The sequence below is a fragment of the Heloderma suspectum genome, chromosome 3, assembly GCF_057233095.1.
Source record: "Heloderma suspectum isolate Gila_16-S chromosome 3, 16-S_ref, whole genome shotgun sequence".
Lineage (NCBI taxonomy): Eukaryota > Metazoa > Chordata > Lepidosauria > Squamata > Helodermatidae > Heloderma > Heloderma suspectum.
Window position 1 is genome coordinate 208,319,526 of NC_139460.1, and position 17,478 is coordinate 208,337,003.

General features: G+C 45.0%; 1 protein-coding gene across 3 annotated transcripts in view; it reads right to left on the reverse strand.

Moving 5' to 3' along the window:
• Window positions 1–17,478, reverse strand: part of JMJD1C (jumonji domain containing 1C) — a 196,373-nt gene that overhangs the window by 170,729 nt on the left and 8,166 nt on the right. Inside the window, exon 1 of one of the 3 annotated variants that reach the window (XM_084845374.1) lies at window positions 4,685–5,097. The exons of 1 other annotated variant lie outside the window; for it this stretch is intronic. In XM_084845374.1, coding sequence (XP_084701500.1) covers window positions 4,685–4,831 — 147 coding nt within the window. In that variant the 5' untranslated portion in view covers window positions 4,832–5,097. Of the gene's footprint in view, window positions 1–88; window positions 201–4,684; window positions 5,098–17,478 lie in introns of those variants that run through there. One more of the 3 variants, XM_084845375.1, reaches the window with a different exon arrangement.

Here is a 17,478-nt window from a genome sequence, read left to right on the forward strand (position 1 = left end):
AAAATACTTCACATATTTCTGACAGAGCTATATAGTTCATCACTAAAAGCATTCTAGTTTTTAATTTGAATATACTGACAGCTCTCACCTGTGTTTTAAGCATTGCCTCTAATGCATGTTATCTGGAGACTGGCTCAAACTTCTGTTTATAAGTAACAAAGAAGATAAACAGTCACATTTGTTGACACTTGTGAGATTTGAGTTTCAACTGCTAACTTGTTAGTTCAGCATATTATGCAATACTTTTTGCTGAGTAAAAGTAAAAATACAATTTACTGGGTTAGTATTATTAATGGGGTTACAAAAGCTTGCCTAATATTAACGAATGGCATTTCCTTAAAACATTCATAATACTGAACATAGAACTAATTCTAACAAGTAGCTCTGTAGAATTCTCATTCTACCCAAACTCCCAATTCCATAGAGGCATTTGTTATGTCTAATTATGACATATTAGGCCATGTGACAAGAAAAGGTGGCAAAGGGAGAAAAACACAAGAAGAGCCTTTAACTCTAAATCTGGGAGGGAAAGAGAAAGATCTATATTACATGCAGGGGTGGGCAGACTTTAGGTGTGCAGTATCCACTTTTTCTCTCCTTACTAGAATCTCAAGGTCCATCAAATGGAGACAGGAACAAAACACAGAGGGTCAGGAAAGCAGACACAGAATTGAGAGTAAGGTGCCTCTGACACATGCTGAGCCCAGGAATTCATTTTCAGTACCAGAACTTGAGCTCACACACAAATCCTTTCACACATGTACATCTACTCCTGTCTCCCCACTCTTCCTGGAACTTTCTAGATTTCAGCAACTAATTTAGGAGGGTAAAGCCCTTTATGTTTTTCCATAGTTAAATCATTGAGTAGAAAATCTTTGATGATGTACTGCAAATAATCCAGAGAGCTACCAGTAGATCGTGATCTACCTTCTGTCCACGTTTTTTATATGGCATAACACAAGATTTGGATGATCGTGTCAGGGGCTGGGTGATCATTGTGCTTTTTGTGGGTTTTTTGGCTACAGCATTTTATGCTATCTTTTACACCACAGTAGACAATATACATCCTCTAGGTTGCATTTGGCTCACCAAGGCTTAGACCTGACAGTATCCCCCCTCCCTGTCTCCATTTTCCAGGCTCCAGGAATGACCAGGAAAGACTAGAGAAGAGATTTAAATTAGTCTGAAAGGCTCTCTAAACTGAATTTCTGGCACAAACATAGCATCCCCTCTTGAGGTTCATAGAGTATGCCTACATTTAGGTAGCTATGCATTATGCATGCATACTCTACTTGTATCAAGTTTCTAGTTTTAAAAAAAATACAATTGAGGCTGACCAAGGATTCAAAATTTGGACGGGGGAAAGCTGTGTGCAATGCAAAGACAACACGCTCATTTTTCAGACAGTGAATGCCAGCAGTAGAATAATCAATGCCAGCTGGTTTGGCGATCCTCCTTGTTACACCACTTCAGTGTCCCACTGACAAATACCAGAAAATGGAGGAAGTTAAAATACCTTTAAAAAAAACAAAAAGGGAATACTAATGAAGTTACTCATTTTCTGAATCTACAATATTCCACACTACATTTCTAGTGGCCTCTTGGGACTGTAACATAAAAAATGTGGTGGCCTGTAAAGCAAATCAAAAGAGTAGCCCACAACGAAAAGTTTTAGAAAAGCAGTCACAGATGGTCTAATACTCTGGATTTGCTGGTAGCTTAAGTCCAGCTGAGTGAAACAGACAAAACTGGGCAGTATGTTTTATTGCTATCCAAATACTGTATAGAGGAATTAAACCACACCCCCTCACCCCCATCTCCAAGCAAAGGAGATTGCAATTTCACTCTACTGAGTACCACCAGGCTTTGGAACTATTCATAGAAACAACCTAAGAATGGAAGCCTAGAAGGATTAGCAAAGATGCTCCACCCACGACAGCAGTCAAATAGTAGAGAAGCCAGCAATGACCAAGAAACTCCCTTCTACATTCCAGCACTATGTCTACGAGACTGGTAATTGTAATCTCCGCTCCAAAGCCTTAGTACACAACATTCATCTACAAGTTTGTTCCCTTACAAAGATGCCTTGGATTGTAGGAGTTTCTTTATGACTTGTGCCTTATCATTTATTGATATGAGAACTCTAGCAATTTGGGCAGCCTGATCCTGTGCATGCTTTCTCAAAAGTAATTCCCATGAATCTCATTGAGTGTTTACTATCAGGTAAGCATGCATAGGATTCTAGCCGTGAGAGTCTACAGAAAATCATTTTCCAAATAATGTAGATACTTGTTTGCTGCAAAGCAGCCAGACATCTTCCTTCAAGGTAACGTTTCTGTCGTGAGGATACCACATTTTTATTACTTTTTCTCTAGCTAACTCATCCACTGTACTTGTAACCAATATGTAGAATTTTGTTGCATGTATGTCACAGGTTCCTTGTCAACAGTATCTGTCACAACTCCTCCCTACTCATGTCTACCTTGCTTTGTAACTTACCGGCTTGTTTTTTACCTTGTTCTTTAGAGGCTGAGCACTCCCCCGCACCAACTCCACAAGTGCAGGAAGACTCAAATTATTTTTAGAAGACGCAAGTCGCAGTCCTATATCCACGTACCTGGGAATAAACCCCATTGAATTCAATGGGGCTTACATCTGAGTAGACATGTACAAGACTGCACATAAGTAAAGCTACCCACTGCCATTCCTATAGTAATTTCCCAGGATTTTAACAACCCTTTGCTTTTTAATGGGTTTTCCCACCTGTTCTTTGAAGGTAGTGTGCTCATGATCTTCAGTGCACATCTCCTCAGTTTGTGTTTAAATAGCCATGAACAGATATACCCTTGCAGCAAGGCTAAGCTCCACCCATCCATTTCATGAGGACAGGAGATTACACTACTGAAGAAGGAATGAGGCCTGTATAAGTGTGTGGTGTGTGTGTGTCTTTTCAAAATCATATGATAGGACTGATCTTCTTAAGCAAAGATCCCCTTCATCTGTTTTTTCTGTCTTTGTCCCTAGACTTCAACTGCCGGATAGTGGACTAGTTAATGAGGGGGATAGTCGTTTTTCCCAACTCTGGTTTAAGTCAGAATCAATATACACTACTTCCTAATCAAAAACTGGTAACTTTTTAGGCATGTATTACGCATATTTATACTGAAGGATAAAAGTCCAGAATCTTAAAAGTAGCAACCCACGGCCTAAAACAAATTTCATATAAAAGACAAAGAAGTACACCACACTGAACCTCTTAACAAAACCAGCCTACTGAAAACAATATGAATATCTAAAACTAACAAATGTTTTCTTTTTCACTGTAATTGTTAAGGGAAAGCCTTGGATAATTTGTCACTAATAGTACTTGAGGCGTACACAGAACTATCAGAAAGCCAATTAAGGGGCAATCGGGATAACTGAGAACCCAAGTTTTTATAATCACTGCAGCATCCAAAATATGCAGATTGTACAGCTATAGTAATAATAACCTATATCACATCGTCAGATTCCCAGGGAATATTCATTTTAATGTCGTTGAATCTTTAAAAGATATTCAAATTCCATTTACATGTTACGTATTCATAACACTGAGAGAAAATCCTGGTTGCTTTTTCCTCCCCTTCCCCCACCACAGAATATATCCTGGCTCTCTTTCTCTCCCTCCATGCACATTCCTACACCCATTAGGAAAACACTGGCAGCAGGACACACTAGTTAAAAAAAAAAAAAAGCAATGACTTCTTAAACCGTTTGCAAGAATTCTACAACAGAAGATATTCAGCTTGACTATAACTCTTCTGCAACCTATATCATTTAAACAACCACCCACCAGAATTTCCAGATGACAGCATCGGTTTTAAAATGAAACAATGACATAAAAACAAATAAGGGCCAAAACAACAACAATTCACAAGAGGAAAAATAATCTAAACCAGTGCCTTATACTTGCCTTCTCTATCATATATGCTAGGCACATACACAATGCCACCACATTAATAATGAGGGAAAGCAGAAGCAGCGTGTGTGTGTGTGTGTGTGTGTGTGCGCGTGTGTGTGTGCGTGCGTGTAACGAACCCTTTCCTAAAAACTCCCATCTACAAATCACCAACAGTTGGCGGCTGCTACTGTCCTCACGATAATTTTTATGTTTTATGATCCACGTCAACCTGGTTCTACACCAGACATCTCCCCCCCACCTCTCTCTCTCTCTCTCTCTCTCTCTCACACACACACACACACACAGTGTGCGCGGAAAAAACATGGAGAAATTTTCTCCTGCTGCTTACCACTGAACCCCCTTCTGTCTCTCACTCTCTCTCTCTCTGGGGCCTAAAAAAGGGGAAATTAGAGCGGATATGTCATGTTTAAACTCCCTCCTCGCCTTTTTTCCGCCCTCCTCTCTCCTGGAGCAGAGGGGGGAGTGTCTTGTTATTACCTCCGCTACTCTCTTCCCCCAATACACACACCGGGCAGGCCCCGCACAGGGTGGGGGAGGGGGGAATGCCTCATTTCACCCCCTCCTGCTCTAGCCCTCAGAAGGGTCCTACGGGGAGGAAACAGTTCCACTCCTTAGAGGGGATCCGCGGCCCCTCCTTCTTGGCGACGGGGCGCTCGGTCGGCCCAGCTCTTCGCGGGGGGGGCACGCCTGAGGGAGTAAAAGGCGGAGGAGTCAGCCTCTTACCGACAACTCGGGGCTGTGCGAGTCCCGGTGGGACACAGTGCGGATAACACCGGCTCTCCAACGCCCGTTCTCCGGTGGCTCCTCTCCTCCGACACATAAGAACCGCTTCCCCACCAGCTCCGGCCGCGACTCCACAACCACCGCCATGGCGGCCACCGCCGAAGCGCAGACCGACCGACCAGCCAACCGCACCAGCCGCCGAGCTCGCGTCTCCCTACGGGTCACCCATGCCCAGAGAAGCCCGGCGGCGGTGAGCCGGAACGGGGAGAGGAAAGGCAGGCTGTCGCCTCCGCCCGCGCGCGCGCGGCCGAGTCGTTGTTTGCGCGCCGGGTCTGCCTGGTCTCCCCTCGCCCGCCGCTCCGAGCCGGGCGCCTCGGGCAGCCGCTCAGCCGCCGCCGCGACCAGCCTGACACAAACACACGGAAGGGAGGGGAAAGCGGAGGGGGCGGGGGAGCTGCTTGCTCAGAGCCGCGCTGCGGCCCCGACCACTCCGCCCACACAAGCCCACTGCCATGGAGACCGACACAACGCGCCGTCTCCCTCCGCCAGACACAAACGCGCTGGTCGGGGGCTGGGGAGAGGAATGGGGTGGGCGGGGGCGCTACCACGGCAAGGGAAAGAGTCCGTCCGCGGTCGCGCGCGACGTTCATGCCCCCCGGGAGGAGGAGAACCGGAAGGCCGGGCAACCAGCCAGCGACAGAACGAGCAACTGTCTGGGGGTTCGTAGCTGGGAAACTTCAGCCACCACCACCGCAGCAGCAAAAGGCCCTTGCTGCTCCCATCCCATCGCTGGGGAGGGGAGACAGGGTGAGGGGTCTGGAGAACGGAACAGCAAGGAGGCGGATGGTTTGGAGATGTTGCCTCAGAGGAAGAATCAGAGCAGCTCCAAAAATAAGGAGTTACTACGGGGGGGGGGGGGAGTAGAGACTACGACACCTCCCTCCCTCCCTCCCTCCCGTTTCCGAATGATAGCAATGCGAATGCAGCGCTTTTACTATCCCCCCCTCCCCATTCCTCGCGCGCCTTGAGCCCCTCTGGCGCCACTGGAAGCCAGCAGCTGGAATATCAGGGAATTGATATGCGGGGGGGGGGGGGGAAGGTGGCGGCTGCTACAGGAAAAACCAAAAGCAGCTAACGATTTTTCCCACTTCGGTGTGTGTGTTTTCCCTTTCAGGGGCGGGTGGGAGAATAGGAGAAGTAATGGATGGCAACATGTTGTGAATGTGCAACTACAATGACAAGAGCTCAGCAACAATGCCAGGTGGTGATTGGGGTGTTTTGTGGGAGGTGTTTTTTGTTTGGTTGGTTGGCGGTTTTCTTGTTGCTACCCTTGCCGGAATTAGACTTGTGAAAAGGGCGGCAGCAGCTCCCCCCCCGCCCCCCCCCCAGCGGTTGCCTCTTGTTTCTGCTCCAGACAGTGCCTGTTCCTGTATTATACATACAGGGCTGATCTGGATTTTGTTTTGCTTTCCTTCGGTGCTTTTCCCTCTCATCTCTGCAGGATGACTCACGGAGGCTGAGGTCACCCCCCCCCTCTCTCTCTCTGAATGAAAACACCCACCCAGGGAAAATTCTACCTATCCAGAGTAATGTTTTTGCACCCATAGACTTGCCATGGTTACTGCGCCGTGGTGATGTTGCTGTGCTACTGCTGCAATTGGAAGGACTGCATCAGCCAGAGGAAAGCACACAGAAGCACTGCGCTTGTTAAAACAGTTGTTTTGGAAAGAACTATGATGCAAAAATATTTCAGCCTGCCCTGACAGGTTATGTTCTCTGTTCCAGGTTCACTGGAGTTCCATGTCTCCCTTTCCTAATTCTTGGCAATGAATTTATTTTGGGGGACACAAACAGGCACAATATGTATGCAAAGTGCCTCTTAATTAGCACAGGGCGAGGGCTGTAGAGAGACATTAGCAGAGGGCAATGTCTGTAGTGAGACATTGTATGCCTCTAAAGTTCCAGTGCAGTCAGAAAAGGGAGCAAGTATTGCATACAGCTGTCGCTAAGCAGTTTGTGTGATCCAGTAGGTAGAGTGCTTGATAGGGCCTTTCTGCACAAACAATGAGTGCCGCATTTTATCCTTTGTGCGTAAGCATGATACTCTAGCAAACCCCAACTTGGCACCAGTAGCACAATGTTCTGTAATGTGGAAATACTTTAGTGGGTTGCCATGCTGCTTCTCCCTCTTTTTATTTTATAAATAAGGTTAATGAGACGTTTGGAGCTCGGGTTGCCAAGTGGCAACCTGGAGATTTACTCTATTGCTTTAAAGCTGGTGATTAAGCTGGAAACTCAGCAGCTCCATCTCCCATTGGTTTGTTTCCAGGTGCTTTCACCTACTCTATCACCTGCTGTAGTGACCAGGACTCCAGGTGTGCTGCACAACAGGTAGGTGGATAGGTCAGACAAAGGGACAGAACAGTCACAAGAAGCCACACCTGATGTGTCTCCCACAATTGGAAGATTTGCTCTACTTCTCTCTATGATCTCTCAGCAAGATCTACCAAACCTATGAACGCTCTAGCAATAAATTTCACTGTTGCGTGTCAACAAACACAACCTGCTGGCTCTTTAAAAAAATTAAAATTAGAAATGAACAAAGCTTCAAATACTGGGTGGGGAAACTTGTCATTAAAGTTACAATGTCCAATAGGCACACAATTGAATACCACACAACAGTTAAGATAGCAAAGGATGAAGTATAAAGGAAATACATTGCATTTTGCCAGGCACAAGGTATTGTGATTTGAGCATTAGGGAAAATGTGATACGTCTACAAGAGAGATGCAGTCTTGAGAGAAGCTATGTGGACTGTGCATTACAAATGAATAATGCATGTACATTTATTGTGCAACAAAAACAATCATAGACACAGTTTATAATTCCAGCTCAACCATGGACATAACTGGGTGGCCAGTACGAAAACACAAACCTTAATTAATTAAAACACCAAGAGTAGCATCCTATTAAAATGATATATAGATATATTTATTTCTTAAGTGCTTAAAAAAGCAAGGGCTATACAATATAAAACATAGACTGAACAAGAACTAGAGCCTGTCAGTAGGTTTACACTCTAAATATATGCATAGAATTTAGGCTGACCAGGGCAGAATTTCTTCATCCTCCTAATCCCTTGATCATGTCTTAGGGTGCAATCCTATGGGGCTGGGCGGCCACCTCCAAATTTGGAGGCGACCGCCTATCCAATGCAGAGCAGAAGCACAGAGGGGATTGTTCCCTCCACGCTTCTCCTGCCCTGCATTTGTGGCTAGACAGCTGATTTTGGCTGTCTAGCTGCAGGAAGGCAGAGCGGGGGAGGAGGCTGCCGGAGGACACATAGGATGTGTCGTGCCAGCATTTCTGCCCTGGAATGCCCCATTTTGGCCGCTTTATGCTCCTCTTCTGAGCACGGAGCCATCAACACTCTTATTACTCTTTATTACCGACGGGGAAGGTCAGTTCACTGAAACCCATATATCCTATGGCTGACTAGGGGCTATAGGATTGCTCCCTCATTCATTTATTTAAAATGTTATATACCGCCTTCTATCAATTCACAGGGTGGTGTACAAAATGCATTAAAACAATTAAAATACAACAAAGAAAATCTACTAAGCTAGATATTAAATTGGCAAATGCCTGGGTAAACAGATAAATTTTCAGCAGGCACCTAAACACCACCAAGGATGGTGCCTGTTACACTACAGTGGGGAGAGAACTCCAAAGGCAGGGCACCACAGCAACAAAGGCCCTGCCTGTTTGCTATCAGACATACCTGTGCAGGCGATGGGACAACCAGGAGGCCCTGATTGGTGGTAACGCAGAGAGTAATAGTGTACTCCTAGTCTTAAGAATATAAGAAGAGCCATGCTAGATCAGACCAAGGGTCCATCTAGTCCAGTATTCTGTTCACACAGTGGCCAACCAGCTGCCCATAGAAAACTCACAAGCAGGACTTGAGTGCAACAGCACCCTCCTGTCCATATTCCCCAGCAACTGTGTAGTCTTGTCTATTTGGAACTAAATCGCCTACAATTCAATGGGGGGACTACCCCCAGGGAACTAAATACAAGACTATAGTCTAAGTAAATCTTATATGCATTAATTTGCCTCTGGGGAAGAAAATGGATCCAACTGCAGTGAATTGGTCTGATGGCAGCTGGAAGTCTCAGAAGCTGGTGGTATGAGAAGCCCATCCTTCTGCCTTGCCCACAAGTCCTTCCTCTGTGCATACCACAAATGGAATTGCATGAATGCTAGAGATCAAAAAAACCACTTCACTGGCCATCCTACAGTAGAGCACAAAGACTACACAATATGAGTTCTACCTTTCTAATAAAAGAGCATAGTCAAATTGTAAGAAGGCTTTCAGGTGCTTGCCTCCCCAGACACCATCGCACAAGATGGGTATGCCCATGGGGGAGCACAGTGTCACCTTATGATTCACTTTCCTCTCTATCTGACCTTTTTGTCCAGTTTGCTGTCAATCAGCTATGCTGCCAAGCATGTAAAAGTTATAGCAACATAAATAATAAAATAGGAGCATCCAAGCTGCATCTGGCCTGGTTTAAAAAAACACCTGGGCACTTCAAATACAGATGGTCCAGATCCAGTATCCCAAGAATATGTGTTATACTTTGTGAAGCAGTTGATTCCTTTACTGGCCTATGAGGAAATTGGCTTATGAATACTGCTTGCTTTCTCTGTACCAAATGGTTTTATAACTCTTGAACTAGAATTGATTAATTGATCAAATCACAATGTGGTCAGTCCTGTCACATAACTCAACCACGTGGCTTTAGATGGCTCAAAAATATAAACACACTGGTTAAAGCAGATTAATCACTGAATCAAGGAGCTGGAAATAATCTAAGTTATTTTGCTGTCCCATGGTAGGTTCTTTCATTAAACTATATGCTGAGTGTATATTTAATAACCACGCTGTGCTACAGCACACAAGATTAATCCTTGTCCTCCATCTTCGTTCATTTAGAACATTTGCCCACACCCTGGTTCCATATTCTCACTAAAGTTCATTAGAATCCCCACATATTCAACAAAGGCACACATGTAGGCCACAAGACTTTTTGACACTTTTACTATCCTGATGGTGAGCAAAACAGAATGGGTGAAGTGCGCTAAATAATCCTGAATGAAGAGTGCGCTCCACAGAGCAGTATCTCACCTCATTCTATCTCACCTCATTCGGATGAGAAAAGAGACAATGGGGCACTTTATGGAACTGATTATGTTAAACCCTTTCTCCAGTTAAAGTTGGCTGCAAGGCTGTAATCCTATGCAAACGTAGGTATAAGCCCCATTGAACTCAATGGGCCTTGCTTCTGAATGTACATAGGATTGCGCTACATGTCTTGTTGAAACCAATGGAACAAGTTAGTAGGAACTACCTTAACTTCCATCACTTTAAATGCGATTTAGTAATTACCAATTTTACCTTGATTAGGACCATGATCTTTAAAATCCACCTGCCCCACCCCCTTTGCTTTCTTCTTGGAACATTTCTTTCCTCCACCTCAACAGGCCAATTCCTACCAAGGTAACCACTGAAGTGGAAAGCAGGAAGCAGGAGGGACTTGTGTTGAGTACTGATATTTTGGGGGTGGGGAAGAAGGATGCACAGCTGCCACAGTGGGAGGAAGCCAACGGGACTGTGGGTAAGGGAGAGGTAAGAGAACCATGCTGCCTGGCGTGGCTCCACAACTGTGTGTGTGGAGCACTTGCCATGCCTTACCCGCTCCCTGCACCGCTCCCTTACCTGCCCCCCCACCCCCGTGATCATGTGAACAGGCCCTGTGTGTGCATGAACCTTACAGAATAGTGTCTTGCCATAGGTGGCCTGCAGCTAGATCTTACATTAAATGGCAAAGGTGAGAGTTGACCCAGGGGTTTCCTTTTTCACATCTCAGCCTCTTGGCTACTATAGTACACTAGGTCTCTTGTGGGAGCCCCCTTCCCCCAAACTACAACCTAGCCCTGATTCAATCACCATACCGTTTCCTTTATTATCATACCACTAGCCCCTCTAATGTAGAATTAGATTCCTCCTTCAAGCTAATACAACACCATCCCCACTGCAACCTGTGCTACCCTTTGGAATATTTATTTATTACATTTTTATATCGCCCACTAGCCGAAGCTCTCTATTAGCAGATACTGATTAACTGGGATGATGGGGAAGGGAGCATAGTTATTCCTACTTGAAAAACAAGACTGCTGGCAAGTGAGTCTTCACTATAGGTAGCCTGGTTTTTCTCTTTTATGGGGTCTGCTGCCCTAGATGAAGCTTTCTGTGAAAGGAAAAGGCAACTGGAAAGCATCTGTCCTCCTGATAGCGGCTGAGCCTCTGCTGAAGGGTTCTGAGAAAACAGCAAGTAGTAATTGGGCTCCTCCAAGAAAAAAAAAAGACTATTCCTGCACTGTTATTAAACTTTTGAGGGCTCTGAGCTCAATTCCCAGAAACCACACTGCTGTCCCCCTCCCCTGCCACCTCGTAGGCAGTGTGGTTCTTCCCTGTCTCTGTGCTTGTAACCACAGCACATAACAGGCGAACAGGGGGCATTCCCAGTGGTGGGGAGGGGTGACCATGGAAGCATCATTATGACACTTCCTATGCACCCTCTGGTCTTCCCCCCTTCTGCGCCGATGTCCCTAGCTAGACAGCCAAAATCAGCTGTCTAGCTGCAACTGCAGAATGGCCAGAGCGTGGAGGAGAAGATCCCCTCTATGCTCAACCTGCCCCACATTGAATAGTCAGCAGCCTCAGAGTTCGGAAGTAGCTGAATATTCCAATAGGATTGCACCCTGAATGTGTTTAGGGCACAGTCTGGTCCCATTTCATTGGACAAAGTTCAGTTGTTACACTCTGAGGATGTGGACAAGGTGCATGGTGGTTATGACCTACTACTACTTTGCTTGACCCTTTCCCCTGATTCCTTGATCATAATATTCAGAAGGATGGGGATGAACAGCTTGGTCTGCGAGGTCATTAGCATCTACTTGCAATACAGAGAAGTCCCAGCCCCCTTGATGGGCTGCTGCTCCTCAAGAACTGCCGGCCAGCCATAAATATGCCCTTCAAAGGTAAGGTACATAAGCAGGTAGTTGCTGTACAACTCTTTGTTGTACGCTTTGTTGTACGACACTTTGGGAGAAGATTATCTGCATGTTTCAATGTGGTTTCAGACTTGATTTGGGCAGGAACAGCCTTGGTTTCCATGATGGATGACCTTTGCTACCAGAAGGACAGAGGAAATGTGACCCTGCTAACTTTCCTGGACCTCTCAAAGGCTTTTGATACCATCAACCATGGTCTCCTTTTAGACAGATTGGCCTGGCAAGGTGGGGGAGTAGGAACACTAAGCTGCAGAGGTTCTGTTCTTGGAGGGATGATTCCACAAGATGTTGTCAGGAAACTAATGCTAGGTGCCACAGTTTTTACATTCTGGGTTCTACAGAGTTCCAGTCTATCTCCTGCGCTCTTGAACATCTACATGAAACTGCTGCATTGTGGTCATCCAGAGTGTTGGACTGAAATGGCATGAGTATGCTAATGTCATCCAGCTCCACTTCTCCTTTTCCTCTGATTCAGGTGAGGCATTGGAAGTGCTGAATCAGTGTCTGGGATCAGTAATGTATTGGATAGTGGCCAATAAACAGAAGCTCAGTCCTGACATGATAGAGATACTGCTGATGGGAGGGTTGTCTGATAGTAGCAATCCATCTTGGTATTCAGTCTTTCCTAGATGGGGTTGCACTCCTCCTGAAGGAAGAGGTTTGCAGTCTGACAGTGCTAATTGGTCCATCTCTGTCACTGGAGGAACAGGTAGCCTCTATGTCATGCAGTACCATCTACCAGCTAAGGCTTGTGCGCCAACTATGATGCCTCTTGGACAGAGATAGTCTGGCCAGTTATCTATGCCCTGATAACTTCCAGACTAGGGGTGCTTCCAGATGGAGGGCTCCTAGCATTATCACTCAAAAGACTTCGTGCTGCTATTCTGTCCCCCCCACCCCCGAAACTGGTTTTTTCTTGAAAGAGAAAAGTTACAAGAGTAAGACGATGTCATCTTGACACCTTGTAAACTGCCTCGTGAATGAGGCAGGGAGATTGCCAGATAAAAGCCTTGTCTGGAAGCACCTTAGGTTTCAGCAGTGTGTTATATAAAGGATTGCCTTTGAAGACTTCTTGGAATCTTTTGTTAATTTTCAGGATACAGCTGCCAGCCTACTAACTGGAACTGGCCCTAGAGAACATCTGCTGGCTTTGAAACAGCTTTACCCACTGCTGGTCCATTTCCAAGCACAATTTAAAGTGCTGATACTTTGGTTTAAAGCCCTTACACAGCTTGGTATCTGAAGGGCCACCTTTCCCCACACATCTCTGCCCAAGTGCTAGTATCAGTGTTGGAGGTCCTGTTCTGGGTATCCCCTCGTTTTGAAGTGAGGCAGTGGCAACTAGTGAGAGGGCCTTTTCAGCTGTGGCACACTGGTTGAGGAATGTCCTCCCAAGACAAACTTACCTGGCAGTTATTCTCAAAGACCTTTTTATTACCCCAGATGTTTTTGAATACTAGATACACACTGATTGCTCTGTGTGTTTTAGTACTGTCTTTGCATATTAAATTTAGTTATTGCCATTGTTTTATTGTTTTCATTGGTTTTTTAAAATTGATGTGAGTTGCCATGAGAGTATTTTATTGAAGGGCAGAATATAAAATAATAAATATACTGCTGCCCATTCCTGTTCTTTAGCAAGCACAGCATAGGTGAATGCTGTCAACTGTATAAGGACTAGTGCAGTTCAGTAAGAGTGGATGGAGTCTACTTTTGAAGTCTCTAGAAAACCAGTACTTCTAAAATTCTGGTCAGAATTCTTCCCCCTGCCCAAATAAATCCCATGACTTGTGCAATGCTGATCAAAAACACTTCCTTTAGAGGAAGTATACAGTGAGTTAGGAAGGAAGGCCAGAGTCTCTACACGGAATACAACTGTGGTTTCAGAGGAACAACAGAACAAACTTATATCATTGCTGTATTCTTGCAGTGTAGTTTAAGCTAATTAGGCTACAGATCTATACCGACTTTATAAAATTAATATCACACACAATCTCAGGGCAGATCACAACCAACAAATAAAATTTACAGTTTGTTGTTGAAAAGATGCAATTTATAATTTAATCCAACAGGCATAACCCAAAGGCCTGTTGAAAAATAAATCCCCCATTTGACCCCAGAAGGTATATAGCACAGGAGCTAACCACAGTGGGGTGGGGAGAAAACTGCCTGAGAGTAAGCCCCACTGAATTCAGCGGCTTGCTTCTCAGTAGACAATAGGACTGCATTGTTAATGACATGTTGGGCTGGTTCAAATGTCTCGATAAGCTAAGATTCTCTGGAACCATGGCTTATCAGGATAGAGCAGAGTGCTGGTGCATACCGCCCAATCATTCCCACTTGGTTCTTCCTGCAAGTGGGAGCAGCTAAACAAACCATGGACCTTCTGTCTGTGTTTTGTTTACTGTAACGTCCAAACTAGGGATCCTGGCTTGTCTATCCTCAAATAAGCCAGAATGATAAGTAAACAACAAACCATGTACTATTAACCAACCTCCAATACACTGGGATGTACATCGTCAATATGCTTAAGATCCTGCTCCACACCTGAAATTTACTTAGACGTACGCTCCCCTGATATCAATGGAATTTCCTTTTAAGGGTTGCCTAACCTATTTCTGGCCAAGGGTCAAATTCAATTTTGGAGAAGCTCTTAGGGGCCAGCATACCAGTGGTTGACAGGGCCAAAGTGGATGGGGCCAAAACACCAACATATTTTGCTTATAGCCCTTACAACCAGTAACTAAGCCTTAGGGGAGGCACATCAATTGTTTAGAATGGGAGAAAACCTGCGCAAAGCCCAGGAAACGATTGCCAGTTGGAAGAAACTGGGTGTGGCCATCTGGAGAACCTCAGAGGGCTGGATTGGGACTGGGGGGGGGATTTGGCCCATAGGCCTGAAGTTCAACATCCCTGTTCTAAGGACTACAGCCTATCACTGTGATCCTAAACACATTTACCTGGAATCAAATCCCATTAATTGAACTGGAACTTGCTTCCATGTAACTGTCCTTCAGTTTACAGCCCAAATTAAAAATAAATGGCCAAATACTGCATGAGGAGATAGAGGGTCATCCTTAAGGGTGGAAGAGTCAGAGATGATGAATACGTATCATATATATGCTATATATGCTATAGCACATAGTAAGATATTTTAAGGCCCAGGCTCTCTGCTTCTTTGATTTATATTTTTAACATTTGCATCCAAGAACCTCAGAGCAACATTGTGCAGCCCATACCTATGCAGGGTTTGATGCATTTAAGCCCACTGAAGCCGAGGGGCTTTTGTGACTATCTACACAGAATTACAACCTTAGCCTCACATCATCCTTGTGATGTGGGAGAGAGACAGAAGCTTTCCCAAGGCCACCCAGCATGCTTCATAACTGAGTAGGGATTCAAACTTGCAGTTTCTCCTACTGAAGCCCAACACTTAAGCTGCTCCACCACACTGTTTTTCCACAGCTAATATGCTAGCAAATCCATCACCACCTGGAAAGGAGCAGGGACAAAGGCATTCTGTTCAACATGATCAGCGCGCTCTATATACCTCTGCAGTTTGTGTGTGTGTGTTCTTAGGGAATTTGCTTTGCATCAACGACCACTATAGGACTATTTAATCAATTTCCTTTGCTTCTGTCACTAAATTTGATCCTTCTGTTAATGACCTTGGAACTTTCCCCTTCAGCCCTTGCCCAGTTGTCATGAGGAGACCCTAGATTCATGCTGGGATGGGGGAATGAGATGGAGAAAAATGGAACGCCTAACACATTCCCCAAACCATAAAACCTCTGCTTTGAATAGAGAAGGCCCTAACAAAGCTGTAATCTTAACAGGCTGTCAACACAGAAGGAAGGAGAGAAGTGTTTCCGCTTTCTATAGACTCCATTCATAGGGGCTACTTTTTTTTTCCAGGCTCCAATAACACCAAATGGAAGCAATAAACCAGTATAGCCATAAGATTCCGCTGCCATAGCTACAGTCCTGAAACGGAGCCATGCTGAACTCTCCCCTTCCTTTCTGGATCATGTTTCCTTTAGAAAAAGGAACTCAGGAAGCTTTTTCGTCCAGCTCTGCTTATACAGGAGAAAGGTACTTAACTCCCACACCATCTTAGTATGTAGAAAAAAGTTTAAAATGAGGAGGATAATATATAGTTACAGACTAAGCCACAAACACTGCACATAACTTAATGGACGTGCTTAATAATACAGTATGTTGCTTCCTAAAGAAGAATGAAAACAGTAGGTATATGGTTTAATAATTGCCCCCTCCCGCACTCCCTGGCAAGATCAAACTAGGCTGTGAGGCTCCCATCAACTCTAGTCAGCATTGCCATTGGCAAGGGGTGACTGGGGGTCCAGTCCGACAACATCTGAGAGCCACAAGTGTTCCATCCTGCTCTAAAGGAACTTGCATTTCACTGTGGTGCGATCAAGCTAGTCTAATCTGAGGTGAATTAAAATATTATATGTGAAAATATAAATTCACATATCCACATTCACATCAATGAAGTGTGAGCAAAAGCAGGTGGGGAAAAACAACAGAGGGCTCAAGAGCAGGCTACCTTGGCCCACATAAAGTTGAGATGGCTAAAAGAGCAATCCTAGTCATGTTTACTTGGAAATAAATCCCACTATAGGCTTTCTCCCTAATATAGCCTTCCCCGACTTGGTGCCCCGCATCAGACCCATCCAACATAGTCAATGGTCAGGAATGCTTAGAGTTGTAGTCCAAAATATCTGAGGGGTGCCAGTTTGGGGAAAGTTGCCGTAGTAGGTATATTAAAGATTGCAACCTTAGTATAGGATTAAATCTGTTCTGTCTCTGTCCACAACTTCTTTCAGGTGAGCATTTCTACGCCAGCCTAAAATCCCACATTTGAAACAGGGCTTTCTGCTTCCGACAGACTCCCTTTGCACATGCTTCCTTCCCCCCTTTCCCCCCCTATCTGAATCTTCCATATGTTTCATTATACATATGGTCTAGTGCCTCTTATTGTGAGTTGTCCACTTTTCAGGAGGGAACTGAAGGGGAACTCAAGTGCTGTAATTTGATAGCTCATTGTCTCCGATCTTTTAAAAAATGGAATAAAGGTCATTGAGTGCAAGAGATGCCCTGGAGGTGGACGACATCATCTAAAGGCCCCGCAAAATTCCATAAGTAGGCAATCTCAGTAGCTGGTTAAAAGCTCCATGTGAAGAAGCCTAGTATGTCCAGTTAAGTCAGCCTTCCCCAACCCGGTGTCCTCCAAGTGTGTTGGACTACAACTCCTAGCATCCCCAGTCCCCAGCACTGCAGTCCAACCCAACACCAGGTTGGGGAAGGCCAAGTTAAACTGTGGCTGTGAACATCTACTCCTCTCCACAGTGATGCAAATTCAAAATGGAAACACAATTGGTTGTTTTGTCTGCACCAATTCCCAAGGACTTTTCAATGCAGAGGCTGCAGGTCACCTGCAACCTTATGTCCAATTTACCTAGCAGTCTATGTTTCTCATGGCCTCACTCACAAAGGAGATACCTAGAAAGGAGGAAAGACTTTATGTCGCCAGGATCTATTTTGTGTTTTACCGGAACCTTGAGCTCCGCCAACTAGAGCCAGGTGCCAAATAGTGGCTCAGGGGTACAGACATAGGGCCAGTTTGCACGCAA